The 23743-nt window shown below is 37.3% G+C and overlaps 4 protein-coding genes and 1 long non-coding RNA gene across 13 annotated transcripts; 2 read left to right on the top strand and 3 right to left on the bottom strand.

Annotated features, from left to right (window-relative positions):
* The first annotated feature begins 98 nt into the window (after positions 1 to 98).
* On the top strand, positions 99 to 7262 carry LOC105279498 (protein-serine O-palmitoleoyltransferase porcupine). The gene is made up of 9 exons (XM_011339323.3): positions 99 to 338; positions 434 to 759; positions 843 to 1035; positions 1125 to 1341; positions 1461 to 1567; positions 1882 to 2084; positions 2172 to 6075; positions 6822 to 7016; positions 7120 to 7262. The coding sequence occupies exons 2-7, from the start codon at positions 531 to 533 to the stop codon at positions 2612 to 2614; spliced, it is 1392 nt and encodes a 463-aa protein (XP_011337625.1). The 5' UTR covers positions 99 to 338; positions 434 to 530; the 3' UTR covers positions 2615 to 6075; positions 6822 to 7016; positions 7120 to 7262.
* On the bottom strand, positions 1058 to 1454 carry LOC113562627. The gene is made up of 2 exons (XR_003407023.1): positions 1315 to 1454; positions 1058 to 1230 (listed from the first exon to the last, which is right to left on the bottom strand). It is a non-coding gene; the product is annotated as an uncharacterized LOC113562627 (long non-coding RNA).
* Positions 2375 to 11659, bottom strand: LOC105279495 (dual specificity protein phosphatase CDC14A). 9 transcript variants are annotated; one of them, XM_011339318.3, is made up of 8 exons: positions 10592 to 11656; positions 9656 to 9921; positions 8967 to 9267; positions 8348 to 8717; positions 7891 to 8232; positions 7683 to 7811; positions 6891 to 7172; positions 2375 to 2500 (listed from the first exon to the last, which is right to left on the bottom strand). In XM_011339318.3, the coding sequence occupies exons 1-8, from the start codon at positions 10638 to 10640 to the stop codon at positions 2470 to 2472; spliced, it is 1770 nt and encodes a 589-aa protein (XP_011337620.1). In that variant the 5' UTR covers positions 10641 to 11656; the 3' UTR covers positions 2375 to 2469. The 9 variants fall into 9 exon arrangements, with proteins under 9 accessions (XP_011337620.1, XP_026828378.1, XP_011337621.1 ...); XM_026972577.1 differs by lacking the exon at positions 2375 to 2500 and adding an exon at positions 2894 to 6123 and having other exon boundaries at positions 6891 to 7121; positions 7683 to 7781; positions 10592 to 11659; XM_011339319.3 differs by lacking the exon at positions 2375 to 2500 and adding an exon at positions 2894 to 6123 and having other exon boundaries at positions 7683 to 7781; positions 10592 to 11658.
* A 1661-nt stretch (positions 11660 to 13320) lies between these two features.
* Positions 13321 to 19120, top strand: LOC105279499. The gene is made up of 4 exons (XM_011339324.3): positions 13321 to 13711; positions 13791 to 17927; positions 18077 to 18358; positions 18460 to 19120. The coding sequence occupies exons 2-4, from the start codon at positions 13822 to 13824 to the stop codon at positions 19013 to 19015; spliced, it is 4944 nt and encodes a 1647-aa protein (XP_011337626.2). The 5' UTR covers positions 13321 to 13711; positions 13791 to 13821; the 3' UTR covers positions 19016 to 19120.
* A 742-nt stretch (positions 19121 to 19862) lies between these two features.
* Positions 19863 to 23449, bottom strand: LOC105279500 (ubiA prenyltransferase domain-containing protein 1 homolog). Its single transcript, XM_011339325.3, has 2 exons — positions 23094 to 23449; positions 19863 to 22534 (listed from the first exon to the last, which is right to left on the bottom strand). Exon 2 carries the CDS (start codon positions 22524 to 22526, stop codon positions 21513 to 21515), a length of 1014 nt encoding a protein of 337 aa, XP_011337627.1. The 5' UTR covers positions 22527 to 22534; positions 23094 to 23449; the 3' UTR covers positions 19863 to 21512.
* Positions 23450 to 23743: the final 294 nt, after the last annotated feature.

Genomic DNA, 23743 nt, shown 5'->3' with positions numbered 1-23743 from the left:
CAGCTTCCCCTTAAGTTTATCTGTAGATGCTGTATAGATAATTTTATTGGCTATTCCCGTGGTCACAAAATTCCAGCTAAGGTTGTCAATCTTCAATAATACATCATCAGTGATTGTGGGTATGCTAGTTATGCATGTTGATACGATGCTTGGCAGTATTTTGAATCTTTTGAATCGTGGTGCGGCCAGCGCGATAAGTAAAAAGAACTTTTAACTGAGAGAGACACCGTTCTGACAACAGTTTCATAGATAAGAAATATTCAAGATGCCTCAAAAAGGCGGAAAGATCGATTTATTGTATTTTAACGTTCGCTCTTACGCTTGAACTCGATTAACCGGTAATTGCATTTTCATTCCACGCAACTCGTTTGATACCGGATTGTATTCTATCATTTTTGTTCACACCGTTTCGTCTTTCCTTTTATTTTTATAGAATCAATGAACTTCCTCGGCCGCGTTGGAGAAGCAAATTGAAAGTCACCGGTTTCGTGCTATGCTGTTTGGTTATCGAACATTCCGCTCTCGCTACGATGGAAGAAGCGGGCGCCACGATTTTTTACGATGACGAAGACTGCTTAGATTATGAGTGTCTGCAGGACAACAACAACGAGATGTATGATTACGATTACGCGGACGTGGATAAAGAGACCCTCCATGAATTGTACCAGTATTGCCTCAGTCCCAGTCTGTATGATACGGGACATTATCTGTTACCCTTGTTCGGTAGCACGATTCTATTTAGACTGTTCGTTCACACTCGTAAGATTCTTTTCTTTATTCGCGTTACAGATGTTTGATTTATCGAATCATGTGCCATAAACAATGTAACTTCTACATTTCAGGATACATATCATACAGGATATTTCACGTGTTATCAGTAGCCATAGGGTTGTATATTATTCAGCACTATGCACAGGAGTCCTTCCTCGTACTGACAATATTCGCTCTATTTTCCTATGGTGTTTTACACGCGCCGAAAAAATGGCATGGTGGGATACGCATATGTTTGTCATCCCTTTTGATAATTGCGTACTGGTATGCTTCTCGGCAAGCGGTATTTTTTTTCCAAAGTGCTTATCCAGCTTGCTTCTCGGCGAGTGAAAAATATATCGATTTACTTTCAGTGAATTTTCGATGCAACCCGTGGTATGGCACAAGGTACGGAGTATGGTCATGACCATGGCGATGAAAGTGATTAGTGTCGCCATAGACACTAATGGCTCGGACGACCTGCCAGATATTTATAGTTACATGGGTTACATGTTCTGCGGCGTGACTTGCTTGTTCGGACCATGGGTGTCGTTTAAAGATTACCTCTCGTTGCGTTGCTGTAACAATCAGGTATGTGAGTGAACATTCAGTCTGATTGCTATGCGTTATAAAAACAAATTGGTCGGCATGAATCTTGCAAAGTAGTTTTAAAGAACAGATTGTAAAACGGGTGACACATTCTGTTGCAGACGAGATGGTGGATAATATGGGGCATTGGGTACGCCGTTCTCTCCTTTGTCTTCCTGAGCATCTCAAACTGCTGGACGCAATGGATATTTGTAGATAATTCTTGGAAGTTAGTATCTGCGGTGTTAATACCTTATTGATCAGATAATATCATTTGGCGTCAAATAAATGTCGCATGCAAAAACTTACACATGTACGTTCGAGTTTAGTTGCAGTTAAACTGGACTGACTGTAAATGTGTAGCTTTTACAGAGTTCCATTATACATAGAAAATTATTTTCAATATTACAAAAAGTTTCGATGTATTTTTTAGTTTCCGTATTAGCTGTAAATAATCAGTACTATGTGAGCCTGTCGATAAGATATTAAAATCCTCGAAATTTGTTTTTCTACGTGAAAAATATTGTTTTCTCCATGTTCCAGATGGTTAATGGCGTACCGAGACGCATTGTCTTTCAGAACGTCCCATTACTTCGTTTCGTACATAGGTTCGGCGCTGTTAGTCTTTGGTGGGTTTCCCCTCCCGTCGTCAATGATAGTTAAACCATTTTACATTGAGTTTCCACGCTCGCTCGTTCAGGTTGTGATTTATTGGAACATTCCAATGCACTATTGGCTAAAAACATGTACGTATAAGTAACAAACAATAAGTCGTGAGAAACGAAAATGAAATTTTTTGATCAACTTCCACATCTCTTTTTTTTCTCTATCAGATATCTTCCGTCCAAGCATTAAGAGATTTGGAAAATTTGGTGCGGTGACCGTCACGTATCTAGTAAGCTCCCTTCTGCACGGATTGAACTTTCAACTGGCGGCGGTGTTGTTCAGTTTAGGGCTCTACACGTACGTGGAGTTTCAACTGAGAGCCATGTTCGCCGAGACTTTCGACGCTTGTATCGCATCTAAGCAATGCGCCAAGCACAAGTGCACGCACAAGTATAACTCGTATAATTGTTGGTGGGTGTTTATGACGAACCTGGCATTCGCAGGACTGGCGATGTTTCATCTGGCTTATCTGGGCCTCATGTTCGACACGTCCGATCTGCAAGAAACGGGGTATAACTACAGTCACACAATCGATAAATGGGCTCAACTCGGATTCGCTAGTCATTGGATAGCATTAGCTACGTATTGCATATATTTCTTAATTAAGTAGCGATTAATAATTTAATTAAGTTATTTTATACATGTAAGATACCTCGCTAACTTTACTACTGATATAATTGTATTTAAATAATCGTTTACAGACCAATTTTTTTGTTATATAGAAAATAAATTCCTTTTTATAGAAAATTAATTTGTGATCTGCAGAACGAGATACGCAACTCACTTTTGTAGACAGCTTTCCCGGCATTACGATATTGTACAGATACAATTTAAGAGCTGTGAATAATAACGTTGGGACAACTTTGTGTTCTAATATTCGAAAGGTAAGTAAAATACATATTCTTTATTGAGTGTATAACGCAATATAAAGTTCACTGGGTGATTTATATGTATAAAGCACATTTAATAGTTCGTAATTATAAAAAAAGTTTATAAAGAGTGTGTAAATATACAATGTTAAATAATACTCTTTCAATAGTTTACGTTCTAATGTTACGTTTTCTAATGTTACATCAATTGTCATTTTCTCAACGAGTAGAAATGTGTTTTGCTCTAGGACATTCTTTCCTTTAAGAGTCGATCGATATTTATGGTAATTCTTGCATTTGTAATATTACACTGCGCGTTGCAATGATTACTACAAGTTAGCAATTACATAATTCTTATATACATTTTCAAATAGATTTGTTTTAATGATAATAAGACATAATTGTCACCGTCTTGAAATAATAATTGTTTCGTAGCACGTAATATTACAATTAAACATTACAACGACGAGAAATGCTATACGTAATCCACAATACTTCGTCAGATACCGGAATTGCGCAGAGAGTTGCTGCAGTTTTATAATTTAAATGGTGCACTCATTCGCGAAAATAAATAATCGCTCTACTATAAATTCTACTTCTTGAAACCTAATGACATATTGACTATAATTTCCTAAACATCACATTTTTTAATAACATTTGTTCTTAAACACTGTACTTAGAAAAAAGCTATGACTTCTATATTCGTTTTAAATGAATACACAGCTAATATATAACTACATATTAATATGTAAAAGCATCTATATATATATATAATATATAATATATATAAATTAGATTCAGTTGAAGTTAGTTAAAAACTCTGTATTCTAAAACTACTATTGACATATATATACCTCTTTAATTATACTATACATATACATATACCAACTTCATAAAAAATAATAATTTTTATATATATATGTATGTATGTATGTATATAGATCTTGGATATATTGCGACAGCATTCATAAACAACAAGTACATTAGTTACTCTTACGATTGCCACTTATCTATTATTGATATCCGAAATTGACAATTCCTTCTTGTTGCTTAAGACAGATTCCGACATGATATAACTTAAAGTTTTATAATATTTTCAGAACATTCTTCTCTTGAATTGTTTCATTTGTATATTGCATTAAAACATCGCTTTACACTTGATAAGTGAGTAGTGCAATTGAAATGAACGAGTCAAATATATATTTATATGCTAAGGTATAAAGAAAAAATGCTCTAAAAAATGCTCTAGAAAAGCATTGTATAGTCTGTTAACATATTGCTATGCAGAAGAGTATAAGTTGCGAGACTACTGAAGAGTAAATTAATATATACAGAACAGCTTGGGTACTCGTAAGAGTAACAGCTTAATTTTAATCTTGTACTTAAAGGTATTCCAAATAATCAACTTACGTCTTTATGTACAATTTACAATGTTCTACGTCAGGACATTCAATATCCCACTGTCGTATCTTCAGGCCAATTTGAATCATATGATGAAATATCATTTGGAACTATTAAGGTTTTAATATAAAATGCTGTTAAAATTGTATTCGCTTCTGTTTTCTGTTTTTATATGAAAATTCTGAAAAATTTGATTGTATATAATAATTGCATTATATTTATAATATAGTTTCATCACATTTATTGATATGTTTTGCTGAAGTAACCGCAAGAAAATTGTGTAGAAGTGATTACAGTGTGTTATAAACTGTCTTCATGATATGCTTACAAAAAGACCTGAAGATGTAATATTTCTTACATTAAAATTCTCTTATTGAATTGTTGCCAAATATGTTTGCCATTTGCTTGTTAATTTACATTACATACATTAACAAGCATGTAATGTGCTATAATTAGCGCAAAAAAAGAGAAAAAAAATAGGAGAAAAAAAGAATATGCAGTCACATCGAATTTGTAAAATTTGGTAATTTATATTATTCCGATTAAATATAAAAATGTATAGGTATGTATAAATACATTCGAATCTTTTCTATGATTTAACGGAGATTAGTAAGAGATACATTTTCCATCAAGTAACATCCATGGTAAAGCATATCGCATCGATTGTATACAAACTATACACAGTTGATATATTGGGATTAAAAGTCTCTTTCCCTAATGCCTTCGTCCAGGTTTAAAGCAACAAAAGTAATTTCTCAACAAGTGCCATATAAATTACAGTGTCTCGAGATCTTTAACATTGCTTCAAACCGACAATTACAGAATATTTATGTTCCTTTAAATATTCTACATTCTTCATATCAAGATAATGCTAAATAAATCCTTTTTTTTCTGCTAACTATCCAATTCCGGTTCGCAATAATTTTTTCGTAACAATAAAGGTCTGTATATATAATACAGGTGTATATATAAAAACTTGCATAATATAAATACAACAAAAAATGTAACAAATTCTAATTTTGGAGGCCATATATGGAATTTGTCATTTACATTCCTTTTTGATCATTGTCAACGGGACTCAAAGTCGGCCGCCCTTGAGAACTTCAACAGTAAAAAGGATGTCCATTAATCATAGTTTGATGCTGGACTTTACTTCTTTAGAATAGCAAAGAGGATATCATTGAGTGCTTCTTCAACCTTTTTTGACAAATAAAATTGAAAAACGGAAGGGCGTGTAGCTTCCGATCGCACTACTATAAAATGTACGTTTATTGAATGTCGCAGAAAGGATATGTGAGCGTTAAATAAACGATTTGGCAAAATTGAAATAATGATTGAAAACAGAAAATCATAGGTCGAAAATGATTTTAGAAATACTTATCTACAAGTGCTCTCTCTGATCAGCAGAATGTTAAAGTGGAAAAATGATATTAACATGAAACTGATTTTCTTTTCTTGCAAACATTCAACGTATCGCGATACTTCGAAGATACATGGAAGAAAGCTGCGTAAGCTATATATTAGATATCGCTGCAATAAATTCATATCCTATGATGCAGATATGACAAAAGAGTATTAATAAATTAATATAGTGTTGATGAGACTATAGAGATATAGTTTGACCTTCGTTGACTTGTGATATATATATAAGCCTGGGCAAAATTCGCTCGAGTTGAAGGGGGATTGAAGATCAGTATGAAGTGCTTTTTATTGAATGATGGGGTTTAAGCGATGAGATCTTCGGCACTGGTGAGATGCTCCAGTTACCTGACAGTCCTCCCCAACGCCACTGGGAATATCGGTTAGTCATCTGATAAATGCACTTTTATAACTTTTTGTTGTGCGCGCACTGCAAGTCACAGAAATAAATGGGATCGGTTCGTTAGCCACCTCTGGTGCTACACTGTTTCGTCGCTTAAGCACTAAGTTGTAGCGTACACATTATTGTGAGGCCTGGACTATGTGTAAAAGAGTTTCAACCTTTAACGCTTCTGCTTAACTGTTATTTGCCCAGGCCTGTATAAGGTTCTCAATATGTAATGCATGCTTTTCAACAAAAATAGAAATGGAACCCACGGAATCATGCCACGTGCGATATTAATCAATCGAAATCAATGATACACACAACAATTCCACACAATCTGACATTTCAAATTTTTTGTATTCTTTTTTATTATATAATAGATCTATTTAAAATATATAAAAAAAGGAGAGTGTAAAAATCGTGTAAAAATATTTTTTTTCTGCAACTGAGAAATAAATATAAGTTTTTTAACATTTTAGAAATGTTACTTGTAACATCAAGCGTATTTGTAAAATTTCTTATCGATACAAATCTTTTCATAAACTTTTCATCTCAATGTGCTTGCCGCGCGCGTAACAAAAGGTGAAAGGTGAAATGAGATATTAAAGATATAGACAATTGTGTACGGAAAATTATAGCGCTTGCTCAATGATAATGAAGCAAAGCCGAGTGTCAGAAGCTATGAGGAGTGAGATTGACGGGACAGAGGGAGAATAACTTTTATTTATATGTCAAACAAGCAGGGGTCGAAAGAACTGCACAACCGTAAATTTAAACCCAAGTTCGAGAAACAGGGACGGTTATTGACTTACTGCCTGAGCGAATAGCGGGCAACTCGGTCTGCCGACCTGAGGATCATATTCATGCGTTGTTGCGGCTGTGTCATCGAATGATTGGCAGACGAGTTTGTAGTATGGGCCTGTGCAGCCATGCAGGAGGTACGTTTCGCCCTTCTCACTGGTTTTGATACGGTTAAAGATGTAACGGGATTGGTGGTGGTTGTATTGTTGTTGATGTTATGGCTCTGTGTTGCCGGTTTAGACCTAATACGGCAGGAAGATGGATCACAGCTACTGCTGACCAACCAAGTGTTTCTACAATATCCAGTCAAGATAAAGAGACCCTATGTATTTAAAAAAAAGCGCATGCAATATTTTTCAATAATATATACCTCATTGATCGTACATTTTTCAAAGCGCATGTTAATGGATGTATAAGCACAATTTAGAAGAAGGATAGTAGAAATGAGAATAATTGTAGCAGCGTGGGAGAAAGAGGATAGATAGGATGCGAAAGAATATTTCAAAGAGATAACCATGGAGGAAAGAAGAATAACAGGAGGGAGTGTAAGGCCTTTTTTAAGTGGTGGGGGTAGCCATATCGCAAACATCAGATTACTATGTCCAAACATATTTTTGCACTTTGTATTTATTACTATTTCAAATCATTTTCAGTAGACCACACCAATACGGCGTTTATATGTTCCCCCCTTACTTCTGCTTAGCCACGCCGCGGGGCAAGATCTTCCCTCCTGTTATCTTTTCCTCCACGCGATAAGCAAAGCAACTAAGAAAACAAAAGGAACAAACGGATAATCGTCTAACCTTTTTACGACTGTCGTTGCGGTCGACCGTGATAGGAGCCTCTTGGTGGGATCTTTCTCTTTATTCCCCGTTAGAGTAGCAATAGTTCCCTTTTGGCTCCTAGTTTGTAACAAAGATCCCAAATATGGGCTGTAGATATGATATACGTACGTTAATATGCATTTTTTTTTCATTCTCATTAAGACAAACGAGAAAGGTCTCAACTTACTGCGCAACAGTAGATGTTGCCGTGCTTGTACTAAAAGGAGACTGCGTCGTCGATATGCCTCTTCTCCTGGCTTTGATCCTGCACAATTTATCACCTTGTGTCAGCGCACTGTATCTAGGCGTGGCGCTAGCCCCAGCTACCGGTCCGGGATCGTCCAACTTTATTTCGTCTACACGATGCATTATCCCCGATACGTTATCCTCCATCAGACTCTTCACGCTTCCTTGGAAGGAAGCTGCCCTGGGTCGGCCAGCTATCGAGTATATTCCATACTCGTGAACTGGATTTCCGTTTTCGGTTTGCAGCGGCTCCTTCAGCAACGATCGGAGATACGTCTCCTTCCTAGAAAAAGAAAAAAGAAACATTTTTTTACATAATAAGTTATGTACTCGATTTTTGAAACTAAGGATAGTGTAAAGTGAAAGGAAGAAACAAAAGGGAAATGACAAATACCCACTTCTCTAGCCACTGCTGCTGGTGTCCGATTACAGAGCCTGGCCTACATATCCTTATCCAGGCAATCGTTTCGTGCGCCGTCAGGTGATAATGCTTCATGATGTAGCAGCCTATGAGAGATCCAGTTCTCCCGAGGCCCGCTTTACAATGCACAGCAATCGCACCGCTCGCATTTTCCGCTATCTTGAGAAATTGATACATTATCGAGTCCGTCGGTGTCGAGCCGTCCATAAAAAACAAATCTTTATGAATGAAACCGGCATTCATAAAACTTGACGCGTCATAGACCTTCTTATTAAGCCGTACAATTGTTGTCACGTTATTACGGCGGAAATACGTAAAATATGACTCTGGACCATGCAGTGGATAACCTGTGGAAAAAGCGCACGATGTTTATCGTACTGCTTAATAGGATCACCTGTTATCATATCTTAAGCAATTAAATTGATGTAAAGTTATTAAAAATTATAAAAAGTATATAATATAAAAGTTAATTTAATTTAATTTAATTCACTTCACATATTATTACATTTTTATTGCACGTTGACTTTTTATTTCACACACTTTTTCACTCTTTTGCCACTAAGATAATAATTAGAACAGACATAATTGGAACGTACCGTTTTCCATTTTGGATCTTGCGTGTGGACCACAGAAAGCAATAAACTTTCCAGGCACTATCCAATTTAAGTCTCCGTTCTCAACTCTCTCAAAGTGTTCATACTCTTTAACACAAAAATCTTCGAAATTAAAGAAACCAAGTTGATGGCACTTGTATATAGCACTTAGACAGTCCTTCAACGATATTTGATAACACGGTGGTCCAATCGAGGCATCACGGAACATAATGAAAGAAGGACTATTCGGACTTTTAGTCAAACACTCGTAAGCCTCTTGTGCTGTACGCTTACAGTATAATATCTGAAAATATAAAACGATTTTCTTGTATCAGTAAATTACATCTGAAACAATTTCTTTTACATACCGATACACCAAAATATATAAACTAATTATAGACAGAGGCTATTGCACGGCACAACCAACCAGACTTTACCAGCATGCTGTGGAGGTCCTTCCAAGCAAGAGTTCATGTACACTACAGGCTGAATCAAATTTACGCAAGACACATTTCTTTAGACACATTTCATCTCCTAAATGAGTAAAAACTAAAAATGAGTCTAGACTCATTTTTACATATTTATAAAAGAGTGTTCATGCATCTTTTTTTCTACAATATAGAAGGTACTCGCAAGAAACATGACACAAAACATGACAAAGTTACTACAAATAGAAAAAGAATTTATATTACCGCATAACTTCCCATGAGGAATGCAGCATTGACTCTTTTCTCCGAATCCATCGTTGTGTAATGCACAAGCTTCTTTTTGCTGAGTGCAATACCCTTTAATTTCTTGTTGACCTTTTGGCAGTATCTGTACAGCATGGCCAGATTCAGGGGACCAAAATCGGCGTAAAAATTTTCATATATCAACTCATTATCAATACTGAAGTAATGCGTGTTTGGAGTACTTTTTGGTTTCATTGTTGTTCTCAGTGTAACAAAGTACAATCGATCTGGAAAAGGCAAATTATTCTTCTGTTAGGAGTTAGAGGAAAACTTAAAAAAAAAAAGATTACTTTTTTCTATTTCACAAAAAATATTATGCAATTATAAAATTTGATAAAAGGAAGTTATCACTCTTTAGAATGTCAAAAATTGAAGAAAGGGCAATTAGAGTGAACGCTGATATTAGTGCGTGTGTTGTAAGACAATATATAATTCCAATTAGAAATACATTAGTAGGTTATAAAATTTGATAAAAAATTAATTAGAAAGATAGGAGTATTAACACTAATTTTCAGGTCAATTTAAAAAAATGTACAAAATTTACAAAAGTAAATAATTGCAATTGCAAAGACCAATTGACAAGAATAAATATTACTTTAAAAGCACAATAAAGTACATAAAAATGTAATGTAGTAAATTTTTTAAAAGAAATACTTCAACATAAAGAGAGACAATAATATATAAATGCTAATAAATTCGCAGAGAAAACTTATGTACACTCCTCATCTCAGCTTTGACATAAAAGGAATCTTTCTGGCACACCCTGTACTATTTAAAAAGACAGTTACACAATACTCTGAAAATTACAAATGAAAAGTCCAAGTTACACGGAGAGCATCCTCTTTTTTCCACGATCATCAAAAATAGACTCTAAATTTGGAGGAAAGCGCGGATTACCTTTTATGAATTCAGCCGCGCACACCAAGACCTCGTTCGCGTCCTCCATCGTGATCCAGTTGCGGATGTACGACGCAGTAGCAGGTACCAATCAGCAGGTGGATCTGTCATCAGCGTTACGTTAATGCAAATGACTGCATTCAATTAGCGGGCGCGGATGTACGCGGCGCGTAGCAAGTACGCGGGAGGTTAGAGCGAGAAAGAGAGAGAGGCAGATAGAGATAGAGACAGAGCGCGTGTGGGTGGACAACTAGGCGAAGCTGGACGACTGTCGCGCGGCGATCTGCCTACGCGATCTTTACGCGTGACGTGCGCCGTCGTCTCGGCGCCGCAGCTGTTTCACCACGGAAGGCGAGGAGACGCCGTGTACGGCAACGTACAGCTAACCGGACGACACCGCACGACGCGCACACGCTCGCGATAGCGTATAGGCGCGCTCGGACGAGCCCGACAGAACACGCTTGACACTTGCTCCGATACGACCGTTACGAAATTCAAACTCGAAGGGGAGCGGAAATGGTTACAGCGATGGCCACTGGCGGATATCGACGGGCGGGCGCGTCTTGGTCAGTCTACTCTTCCTGGCCGCTGCCGCCTTACGAGGCGTTCCGCGTTCGTTGTTTCGCGCGCATTATATTCGTCGCACTTCGTGGCACGCGTCATCGGGCCGGCATCTCGAGCAGCGTAGCGCGAGTTTCGTCGTCGTCGTCGTCACCGACGCCGGCCACCATTATCCGCCGAGCGTCGAACGGAGCGCGACTTTTGATTCGGCCGCCATCTTGCTCGCTGCCCGCGCAGCGGTGTAGTTGTGGCACGGTCGTCGTCGACGCTCACGTCGTGATTTTACCAATCGAGCGATCGCGGTCGCTACCGACATCGCAAAAACACGCACGCGATTGATTGCCGACGTTTTCCTTCCTTTAGGAAAAAGCCTTGTGGCAATAAATCGATCGATCGATCGATCGATCGTGTTGTCAATGCGATTAAATAATTCTACCAACAATACGCTCTCCACCGTGTCACGACGCGAATTGCGAAGTACGACGGTCGACTGACCGAATGAATGCGCGCGCGCGCGCGCGCCTGCGTAAACGCGGCTGCGATCCGTTGATGCTCCAAATGTGTCAAAACACTTTCTATCCTTTTTATTTGAAAGAAGAAACAGGATAGAAGGAGTTCTGAAGCATTTAAAACGTCAACTGAATCCTGTTAAGCCGGTTGCAGACGACGCACTTTTGCACTTAAAAATTCATCAGACTGCACGGACATCAAGGCCATCGTATACATAGGATACCGGATTTCTAATAAATGATAATAAAAAAACATTAAAGTAGCACATTAGAATAAGTAAAGGCTGTACTTCCGAAAGGCCCACCTTCCGATTTTGATGCACTTTTACAGGTAGTCTCAGGACATCATATTAAGGTCAATTGTGAAGGTTTTATATGCGGCTTTTTAATGGTTTCCAAGAAAAAAATTTTTCAATTATTTTCGCTAATTTAGAGTTTTGAAAATTTTCACATACAAAAATAAAGTACAATCGGGGTTAGGTTGGGTTAGGTTATTTTTAACAGTAGTGGAGCCCCCCGTAGGGGGGCGGAACACACGGTATCCACACATGTACTTTGCAAGACGAAGGACGACCTTAAGGGGATGCTGGAGTTGCTAGTGAACTATTTTTTCACTATAGCGATGGTAATTGCAGTTTCGAAAATTCTCTTTATTGCTTGTGCAGAATAAAAAATCCTTTTCCACAAATGAAGCATAGATAGAAAGAAAGCCCGCTCTACAGGACTTTATATTCAAAATGGAAAAAAGTTAAAAACTTGCATTTGTCTTTTCTAACTTTTTTCCATTTTGAATATAAAGTCCTGTAGAGCGGACTTTCTATCTATACTTCATTCGTGGAAAAGGATTTTTTATTCTGCACAAGCAATAAAGAGAATTTTCGAAACTGCAATTACCATCGCTATAGTGAAAAAATAGTTCACTAGCAACTCCAGCATTCCCTTAAATAAAAAAACATTCTGGATACCGCAAAAATAGTTTTCCTTCATTTTGACCCTCCAGTTTATCCCAAAATTAAAGTAAAGTTGTTGTTTACAAGCATCTGATCACTCTCTGCTACTCTCTCCGCCGCTGCGTCTACGCAGAAGGTAAACAAATACAGGCGATGTCAACAGTTTCTTTCTGAAAAGTATATGTGAAACTCATGTATGTATGCATAGGTACAAGATACAATGTATGTATAGGTACAAGATTTTCACATATACTTTTCTCTTTTATTACGCTTCTAAAATCACTTCTAAAAGCTTCATTATATTCCTTTATTTTATCCCGAGTGGTGGCCGCTGCAATTTTGTGCGTACAAATTGCCAAATTTTTGTAAAAAGCATTTTAATGTGCAAATGGCAGCACCATCGCGAAGAAATTCCCTGGTCACTCCAGGAATATTTAAAAGCATTTCAAAACATAAACATAGTAAGAATAGACCGAGCGTGAAGCGCAAAACGTGAAGCACAACTAGAAAAGGACGGAAAGTAGGTGGAGGATCTCTTTCTCTCTCTGTTCGCGTCTTCCCCACTCTCCGCTCTTACTCCCACTCTTCTTTCCTTAGAGAGAGAGAGAGAGAGCAATCCTTCGCCTGCTTTCTCTCTTTTTCTACCTGTGATTCACTGCCAAGTTGAGAACACGCTCGGTCTATTCTTACTATGTCTATGTTTCAAAACAACTATGTATAATATTTTCTTACTATTGTTGACATGCAACCATACAGATGTGACGCTCACAAACTATTCGTGGCGAATTATTCGCCACTTCGCGGCGAATTATTCGCTACTCGCTAAAAATCATTCGCCGCATGAAAAGGCACCTTAAAACAGTCAGGGATGTTTTCCAGTAAGTTACCAGCGCAAGTGCGTCCAGCTGCGTTCAACTTTCGACGACGTTCCAATTGCAACGTTTTAAGAAATCGTTTGTGTTGAATGGACAGCAAAGTTACTCCGGATTTGTTTAACAAACGTGAAGACAGATTGTAGATCAGTAAATAACTGGCAATTCATTAATTAATTTTGCAGACAAAAGAATTGCCAACACGTTTCGTCCAATATTTTCCAAGTGGTACGTATTAAACTATTTTCGTGTTTTGCATAATTCTAATACATATCATGTTGGATAATGCTATATTTTTTACATACAGTGCGGGAAAATAAAAGTGACATTCTATCAAGATGGATAAAGCGGACGTAATGGAAATTGATGATCCGGAAACGAACGCAGTCTCTAACCCTTATGTATTTTCCAAGCCGAGTATCGTATCCGATTCTCCAACAATCGTGAACTTTGGCGTAGGATCAGATCACGTTTTCGATGTTCAATTCAGCAAGAGGAAGGACACGTTTACTTTTGCAGCACCCATGATAATCTCGCAATATGATCAAAGTCATGCTAATTTAGAAGCTAGTAAGCCTACCATGCAGAAGCCAAAAAATTCCAGCACCAAGTTTAAACCTACAGTTAATGTATTTGCTAATGCTCTTAAGGACACGGGAGCGTTTGAAGAACTGAAAAAGAATGCCAAATCACATAACCCTAAGGTCAATATAGATCATTCAATAACTTGCTCGGATGTGCCCAAAGCTTTGTTGACTAAGACAGCAGCACAACATTTCTTCATGTCATTTGGAAATATTGCGAAAATAACTATTCGCCCAAGAAGACGTTCAATTACGGTGACTTATAAAACGAAGAAGGAAGCCATTACAGCATACAAAAATTGCGGCAACTACATGGATGAGGAGTTTCATATAGAATGGACAAAACTACAGCCACTGGAGAAATTGCCAACCAAGAAGAAAGATGTGCACAAGAACTTAGTAACGAACCTGCTCAAAGCAACTAACGATGAGATTAGATCTGAATTAAAAGCCATGACAAATTTAGAATATAATCTGCATCCTAACAAAAGAATCGAAGCATCCGACAAAAGCTTGTTGTTGCCGTTAAAGACTAAAGCGTCGTCCGTGAAGACGACACTGTCTTCCGACAAGTCTCTGTCAAAATTGGAGAAAGCGGTTGTGAAAACTGAAAAGCTTGATTCCGATGGTCAACTAGCCAAACCTTTGTCCAATACTTCCATAGAGGAGTTAGAAAATGTAGTACTTCAGGCTGCTCTTACAGCTGAGGACAAATACAAGATATTGGAGGCCAGGGATCGTCTTATGAGACTGAAACGTGTCAAGCCAGCCTCGCTTGCGACAGCTAAAGTGACGAGTGGCACCTGCCCCGACATGTGTCCCGAAAAGGAACGTCTCATGCGCGAGTCGCAGAGGCAAATTGCGCCGTACGAACAATTGGAGGGAAACGAGTACAAGGTAAATCACGTGGTGGCCATAAAGCAGTATTCAAGATCCTCCGCAGATCAGGAAGAACCGATGCCACACGAGTTAAGACCGGTGAAGTCCTTGAAGATGACCATGAGCTACCTACTGCACGAAATAGCGGATCTTTGCGAGCAGGAGGGCACAAATCTGGCAGAATGGTATCACTTCTTGTGGGACAGGATGAGAGGGATCAGAAAGGACATCACGCAGCAGGAACTGTGCTGCGCGGACAGCGTCGAATTGGTCGAGCAGTGTGCTAGATTTCACATAATATCCTCGGAGAGACTGTGCGCCGAAGATGCGTCCGTATTCGACAAGAAAATTAATTCGGAAAATTTGACTAAATGCTTACAGACCTTGAAGTACATGTATCACGATCTGAGAATGAAGGGCATCACCTGCGAGAACGAGCCGGAATTTAGAGCGTACGTTGTTTTACTAAATCTAAACAATGGTAATTTTCTGTACGACTTGCAGCAGCTACCGAAGTACGTGCAAAATTCGCCAGAGGTACAATTTGCAATCAAAGTATACTTCTCACTGGATTCGAATAATTACTATAAATTCTTTAAACTCGTCCGTGAAACGACATACTTGAAGGCTTGCATTTTGTTAAGGTATTTCAACCAGGTTAGACTGAAGGCTTTTTCAATAATGATAAAAGCCTACTGCAGAAGTACTTCGACGGCTTTCCCATTGTACGAAATGATGGATATTCTTGGTTTTGAGGACGAGAATGAAGCTAGATATTTCTGCGAACAGGTAGGACTGAACGTGTCGGATGATGACCTGTATGTTCTTCTGAATCGTCGAAACTTTAGCATGCCCACGACGAGTATCCAACAAGTCAGAGCCTGCAATCTGATAGAATCTAAGAGAATCGCTCTAAATTTCAGCATCGGGCAATGTATTGCCGGTAAAAGGATGCCGGAGAGAATTTATAAAAATCACAAACCGCATAACAGTTTCGATGCTCATGGTTATTTAAAGCCCGAGTCTATCAACGCTGCAGATCAGAATGCCGATGCCTTGTCTGCGGAGCAGCACGACGCGTGTGAACTTATGGAGAAAAAAATGAAACCAAAACCAAAGCTGATACCGATTCGGGGCAAAAATCAGAGAATTACGAAAGAGGGTAGTCCTGTTAATCCTGTTCAGATCAAGAAACAGCCAGCGAGTGCGGGCAATGAATCAAATATGTCCAAAACTGTTACAGATTACAGATTGATCACTTCGGACGGTGTTAAAACGACGTCTGAGCCGATATCAGTTGAGCACGAGACGAGAGTACCAAACATATTTGAGAATAAATCGTATGAATCAACTGCACAAGTAAAAGAATCCTTCGACAAAAAGTTTGATGACAGAGATGCGACGACCAATAAGATGAATCGGGAAAATACTACTATGGATAACAAAAAACAACCTGAAAGTTTTAGTAGCAACAATACTTTTGGTAATAATACATTTGCAAGCAGTTCTACCAAACAACAGGAAACGTTGCGTAACGTAGAATCCGCTACGCCGTTTGCGACGGCCGTAAATAAGAGCATCTTCTCTGGTACTGCAACAGGAAATATATTCATGAAGAATGCAATGTCTTCTTCAACTGTATTATTCGGTAACCCCGTTGTTTCCACATCGGTTTCCTCGCAACAATCGGCAAATAATGTGGATGCTGCGAGTAAAGTTAAAAAGGAACAAATTGTCTTCCCTAAGAAAGAAGAAATTGTCTTCCCTAAGAAGGAACGGACTGTCTTTGCTAAAAAGGAACAAAATGCGCAGAAAGACGTACAAGCGGAGATTGAGAAAGTGAGACTAGAGAAGTTGGAACACGCGAAAAAGATGCAACGACTCGACGAGCAATCGGGGGAAATTTACAACAGTCTACACGCAGAAATCACGCAGGAGTTCTGCTCGGCTGTCGTGAAGGAGGACATCGACAGAATAAAAACATATAATGCATTAAGCGACAGAATCCTCCACGATATAACCGAGGACGTTACTTACGAGATGTGCGATGACGTATTGACTGCGGAGGTTGACAATCAACGAAAATTAGAGGCGATGTTACTAAAAGTAAAGAATCGTGTGATTCTCAAGTCCTTTAACAATTGGAAACGATATGTAGCGAAACGGAAGCGGCAAAGAGAAGCGCTGGAGGACACGCCGGTTTGGGTGCAGAAGCAATCTGTTGAGGAATGCGCGAAGATGCTGTACTCCAAGGAGCAGGAAGTGGTGATACGAAGTATGCGCAGGAGACGAAAGACACCAGAAGATGTAACAATCAGTACGGAGGTTCTCGCGCCGATCGAAGTTATTGCGCACATTGGTATCCGAGAGAATTTACGACTACTGGACATCAATCCGCTGCCTAATCTGTTTTGGAAGCTCGTGATCTCTTGGCCGGACTTGAGCAGCAAAACGCTCCTGTGGCACCATAAAAAGGTGATGAACGAGTATTTGTATCCCGTCGATTTCACTGTGGATCCTATTGTAAAGGTTTACCAGCCAAATCCCTACGAGACCTTGCACCTTTGCATAAGGCACTTCGAGGGTTTGATCAGCGAGCACAATCTAACTGGCGCCGACGCGCTCCTGTTTATCGCCGATGCCTCGGAGAATTATAAATCCGTCGCCAAACGCTTGATGAGGACCGTATTGTCGAGGCATAAGCTGATGCCTATGCCGCTCGCTTTTATCACGCTAGGCAATGGCGACCTAGAGAAGCAGAACGAGGGCATTATCTCGAATTTGGAATCCATTCTGGAGTCTGGCTACATATCGGAATATACGATTATGCACGAGAAGAACTTGACTGCAAAAGTTATCCTGAATTTGACACAGAGCGCAGTTTTATGGTTGACGATGAACAAGTCGCCATCGAATCCATTGGAGATGGACTATCTGTATAACGTGTACGACATCTGTCTATCAGAAGAGTTATGGTTAAGGTAAAATTAGCTTTTTCTACTTTCCATAGATTCCTATCCAGTCATATATACATATATGCATTTTATTGTTATTTATACATATTTTTAAGCAGTATTTCATACATGTATCTAGTATTTCACTATTTTATTCACTATTCACTAATTTACAGGATACTGGGTGATTCTACGTTTAACAAACAATTGTCAAATGCATTAGCGGATCCGAATTTCGTGATCGATTTGCACAATGAGGCTGTAAATCATCTTATAGACATAATCTTAGATCCAGAGTCCATGTTATATACAAATTTCGCACCCGAGTTGAAGAAATTCGTTAAAAGCAATCATTCTAAGCCATGCAGTTACGAATATTTTGACGAGTCGTGGAAACGAGACGAATATAGAGCAAGATTAGAAAATACGATGAACAGTTTTTTGTTACCTCCATGGAAGTAAGCAGTATCTATGTTATCGATTAATTATATCAACACACACACACACACATTACGTGAGTTTTATACATATATTCACATTGCTCATTTTCTTATTTCAGTGCGCCATGGCCAATAACGGATGTACAAGACTTGCGACGGCACATTATGAATTATTGCGGAGAGGTGCTGTCCGACTCAAACTGCAACACCATATTCTGCGATATACTGAGTAACTTATTCCTCACCTCGGGTAGCTTGCAAGTATCAAACTTCGTACATATACTGCTACACATTCTCAAGGAAAAAGTACGCTTGCTGGACGAAAATCAAACGGTCATTTACAATAGAAATCATGTCAAGCATTTCCGGACGCTACCGTGGTGGTTTAAATCCAACATACTGACAGAATTCACGGCCCGCGAATTAGATACGAGTGACACGTCAAATGAGCCAAGAAGGAAGAAGAAAAAATTCGACACGTCGGAGAATGATTTGGACGACAGCATATTAGACGAGGAGTTCGGCTCGTTGGCAGAATTTTGCGAGGACACCAGGATTCAAGTCACAGAAGTGTACTCGATATCTCAGAAGATAGAGAATCGCTTGAGAGCGCAACAATTGGAAAATACGTTATTGGAAGAGAAGCTGAAGAGTGCATTGCTTGATAAAATATAAAAACTACAATATAATTTAATATTTTCTTGGATTATACGCTACATGTACCTTATACATTAATGTACATATTAACATGTACATATCGAAATAGACCATGAAACATCACTTTCTATATTTATTTCTATTTCTAATATCTCAGTATGTATTGTATATTACTTAAAATATGTTTGAAGGTAATAAAAATGACTACTAGATTTTACTATTTTATATTCGGTTTTATGTTTTGTAAGAGCGTAAGTGTTATGGCCATTAGTCTATTATTTTTAATGCAATTGTTATACAATATGCAATCCATAGAGCTGTAACATTTTGGAAATTTTAATTTCTCTACAATTCTAAAGATATTGTCATTTTGATATTGTACGTCCACAGTTAAGTTTTTAAAGAAAAACTAGCAAGAGAGAATATTCTAGAAATAAAAAACATTCTGAGAAATGATTAGTACAATAAAATATATTATAAAAGTTACTTATTAATTACATTAGTCACATTGAATCTTTTTTTCTTTCCCTATATCTTTCTTTGATATACATTGCACACATCGCGACATAATTGCACATAGATATGATAAAATAGTGCAAATATACAGCGCCAAAGAGAGATATAACATAGGATGACATTCATATTAATTAATTAGATTGTATGTATATTTATCAATGAATTGAGATCAATTAATGCTACAATACAAAAAAATTTAATACTATATATATATATACATATATAGAATATAACATAGATTATGACATGACATTGTTTTTCTCATAAAAAGATTCCGTGTGAGAATTTCTAGTCATCAAAACGAGTGTTTAAATTAATTTAGTAAATTTCTTATTTTCCAAAATTTTCATTTTGCTATGTGTACGCAGAAGATACATAGTTTTTTTATAGTTTAACATAATTAACTTAGTTACGATTTACAGGTAGAAGTAGAAGAACTATATTCTCACATAATACCGCTATTTTCAATTTATTTCTATATGTATTCGAATTCTCTAAGAAAATAAATATTACACAACCGTAAAAATCTTTTATATCTTATCGCTTATATAAATAAACATTAAATTATAACTGTTTTATAATATGCCTAAAGGCTACACAGAATTATGCTATCATGTAGTGTCATTAGTGGTCACTAATACTTGAATACTTGAACGACATTAAAAATAAAAAATTTATTTAATAATTTATTTAATAATAAACTTGTTATGTTGAACATTGTTTTCGTGAAAATAAAGTATGTTATATCAGTATAAAATATATTACGTCATATGTATTTGTATGCATCCAATAATTATATAGCGTCACTGTGTTAAACTTACAAGTTATGCACGTAGATTGCAACATAAAAAACATATAAATAATGTACAGGATACCTCATAACAAATAGTACATACTAAAAGAGCGTGGAATCAATTTAAATAGAAAACGATAAACATGAATTTCAATAAAATTGTAACTAATTTTAGCTTTAAACGTTTGTAACTGTGAAACTTGTAAATTGTGAATTTGATTCATGTTTAGGAAAAGTTTTCTGCTAAATTGAATGTGTTCAGGAGACTTCGTCCATTATGCAACTGTCAGACGTACAGTAAGTGAAAAGTACTCACTGAGCATAGTTATAAATCATTCACAGAAATATTCTTGAATGCATCCATTGATCCCAGTAGCTCTTTTCATCATGGGATACCCTGTATATAGAATATAGATTAAATAATAGTATAATAAAACAATTGCGTATTTTATTATGAAAACTATAAAAAATACGCAAATTATATTCATATATTTATTCCATCAAATCAAATCAAGATATCAAATTTTGTTTTTGTTTTGAATAATTTAGTTCTGGAGCAGACTCATAAAGGACTCATTAACTTAATATTATATTAATGATACTGAAAATAGAGGAAAGGAAAAAACTACACTGCTGTCTTTCCGATTTTAAAGTCTTAATTTTTATATATCTCTTTCTCTCTCACTTTTTCTTTTTTGTGTTACACTTTAGTTACTGCATTATTGCGTTGTGTGTAATAATATAATGCGATTTAACATAATATTCGAGCTGCATTTCACGGATATTTAATTTCGTGTCAAACATTTAAAATCATAGAGATCGATTTGTACTTGAGGCAAGTATGACATAAACATTTTTAATAGATAACAGTCCTTTCTTTGTGCTAAATATATAATTCCAAATTAATCACATTATTCGTAACGGTCGAGAAACTCCAATGTAATTACAAAATTTATTCAGCTAACAACAGCTGCCAGTATGTATGAATTCTGACCTTGTTAAGTATATCAACCCTGAATTACTCTTATGGAGAAAAAGACAATAATGATTGATAATTGGTGAATTTGCGAACATACATACTGCTGTATAGCAGATATGTATCGATTGCTATTGTAATTACAAATCTCGATAAAATTTTCTTGAGCAAAACATCAGTAAATTATCAAATAGAGTAATCCGTGGTTAATGTAACAGTTTTATAATGATTTACTGGTAAGGAAGCGAGCCCACAAGCAAGCAAGCAACAACGTACAAAATACTTAGATACATGTTTAACCTAGCTGTTCGTTTAGGCACATCTTGAATTTTATACGGGTTGCGAAATTCCTTTTCTATCTTAAAGGCATACGGCAGAGTGATAACTGGCAATAAAAATAATATGGAATATCTTAATGCCAATACGACAATAATTATATAAGGTGTAAAAAGTAAAAAAGCATACAAAACATGAGACGCAGTATGACCTATCAGAATCGCTAATGTTACGATTCCTGCACGTCTATCGCTCTCCATATCTCTCGTGTTGTTGCTATGCAAGATAGCCTCGGTATTTAATGCGAGCGGTATTGCATAATATATTATTCCTAATTTGATATGACCAGTCTGCGCCATGAACGCAAACAGGACCGAGATTGGACCGAATATAACTAATATAAGTACATCGCCTAGAGCAATATATTTCAACCCTATGCCTCCCGTGTAAAGAAAAGACGAGGACAGGCCTCCGAAGTAAATGAAAGCCAAATGCTCCATCTTAGCAGGTGAGATAAACGTTAACAGAACGAATCCTAAGCAGCCGACTGCATATAAAAAAGCCCCCAATGAAACCAATTCATCCTTGGACAACAAATGATCCACTAATATTCTATCGTCACTCTTCTGCCGGCTATCAACACCCTTGATATAGTCAAAATAGGTGTTGACTACGTTACCAGCACCATGTACACAAAGCACTGTGAACACGGTGAGCACCAGGGATACCCAATTGAAACTTGCTAGGCCTGTCAGTCGGTACGCGAGCGCCGATCCAAGAAGCGTTGGCATGAGCGATGCACTCAACGACCATGGCCGAACTGCCAAAAAATACGAAGACAGCTTCATAAGTGGAGAATTCAAGGCTGACGACGATGTGGAAGTTGAATGGTGCACATTATTTGCCATCGAGTTATGATTAAGTTGTTCATTTGAAGCCTGAACACCGTTGGACATCATATTTTTCATGTATAATGCTGAAAATAATATTATTGTTACTTAATGTCGAAAAGAAATGTAATAAAAGCTACATATCCTAGTAATTAATTGGAAAGAATGATTTCTTGTCACAATATAATAACAAAATTAAAACTTGTTTCTACACTAAATTTTCATATGTTAGAGCTCGAGCAAAAAACTTGCCAGTAAGAATTGTTAGAGAAATTTGCAGTAAGAAATATGTAATATGTAAAAGATATGAAGTAAAAATCAATATTCCTTAAAAACACAATTTATAGTATTACACGCTACAAATGTAATTAAAGAAATGATCGAACATTTTTTTGTACACATTTAGAAAGATATGCAGCACATTATGTTTAACGGTATTTTAATTTGACACGTCGTACATGTCGCTCATTTCATTTCAGTCTTGCATAATCGTTGCAAATTATATACAAGAGAAGATAACGCCACGACAATATGTACAAGAAAGGGACGAATTTCGATGTAAAAGTTTATGGCATAATAGATAATAACTTCTTGATGACAATTACTGGACACGTACGCGCTACACATCGAATTGAATAAACTCACCTGAGATTCCTCTGAAGGTAGAAATAGGTTAAGTTAAGACGCTTTCCGTGACGTTTCGGGAAACGCTTTGCTTCTCGAACACGTGTTGGTTCATCGTAAAATTAATTATCATTCAAGGAACACATCGCTATTCGCACGATCAACGTCACGAAATGTGTATGATACTACGAGCTTCCTCCTCCCCCTCCTTCGCAGACGTTTATTTTAACTATTCCTTGGGACGCGGCAGGTCTCTTAGCTGCGCCATGTCACATTTTTTTATACTCGACACGGCTGGTCTGTTCTTTATAGCTGCACTGCTGGACTGGTGCAATAAGGTAGAGTGAAAGAAAAAGTATATTTGTTTCACTCTAACTTATTATGCACTAGAAGAAGTGCAGCGAGAAAGAACAAACCTCACGTGAGACAAGTGTACAGGGTGTCCCGGGTTTTAACCGACAAACTGCGGGAGAATATTCTACTAGTGGAAATAAGAAAAAATTCTTATATCGAGTTTGCTTAGAAATGCTTTATTACAAAGTTATGAACCAATATTGAAAAGAAATATCAGATAAGTAACAACGGATTTTTTCACAAAAATAAAAATTATCTACGCAATGATTTAGTGACGCGTTTCAAAATGTTGTCCTTGCACATCGATACAAGCTAGA

Source organism: Ooceraea biroi, chromosome 9 (assembly GCF_003672135.1).
Source record: "Ooceraea biroi isolate clonal line C1 chromosome 9, Obir_v5.4, whole genome shotgun sequence".
In the NCBI taxonomy this organism is placed as follows: Eukaryota; Metazoa; Arthropoda; class Insecta; order Hymenoptera; family Formicidae; genus Ooceraea; species Ooceraea biroi.
The sequence above is the reverse complement of the archived record's forward strand: the minus strand, read 5'-3'. Positions and strand labels throughout refer to the sequence as shown.

Coding starts and splice junctions, on each gene's coding strand:
- LOC105279499 (XM_011339324.3), top strand. CDS start 13,822: ATGGATAAAGCGGACGTAATGGAAATTGATGATCCGGAAACGAACGCA. Junction 17,928..18,076: donor TCAGAAGAGTTATGGTTAAG/GTAAAATTAGCT, acceptor ACTAATTTACAG/GATACTGGGTGATTCTACGT. Junction 18,359..18,459: donor TTTTTGTTACCTCCATGGAA/GTAAGCAGTATC, acceptor TTCTTATTTCAG/TGCGCCATGGCCAATAACGG.
- LOC105279495 (XM_011339317.3), bottom strand. CDS start 10,640: ATGGAGGACGCGAACGAGGTCTTGGTGTGCGCGGCTGAATTCATAAAA. Junction 9,268..9,655: donor TCCTCATGGGAAGTTATGCG/GTAATATAAATT, acceptor TTATATTTTCAG/ATATTATACTGTAAGCGTAC. Junction 6,124..6,890: donor GCCCGCTATTCGCTCAGGCA/GTAAGTCAATAA, acceptor TGTGACTTGCAG/TGCGCGCACAACAAAAAGTT.
- LOC105279498 (XM_011339323.3), top strand. CDS start 531: ATGGAAGAAGCGGGCGCCACGATTTTTTACGATGACGAAGACTGCTTA. Junction 760..842: donor TAGACTGTTCGTTCACACTC/GTAAGATTCTTT, acceptor TCTACATTTCAG/GATACATATCATACAGGATA. Junction 2,085..2,171: donor GCACTATTGGCTAAAAACAT/GTACGTATAAGT, acceptor TTTCTCTATCAG/ATATCTTCCGTCCAAGCATT.
- LOC105279500 (XM_011339325.3), bottom strand. CDS start 22,526: ATGAAAAATATGATGTCCAACGGTGTTCAGGCTTCAAATGAACAACTT.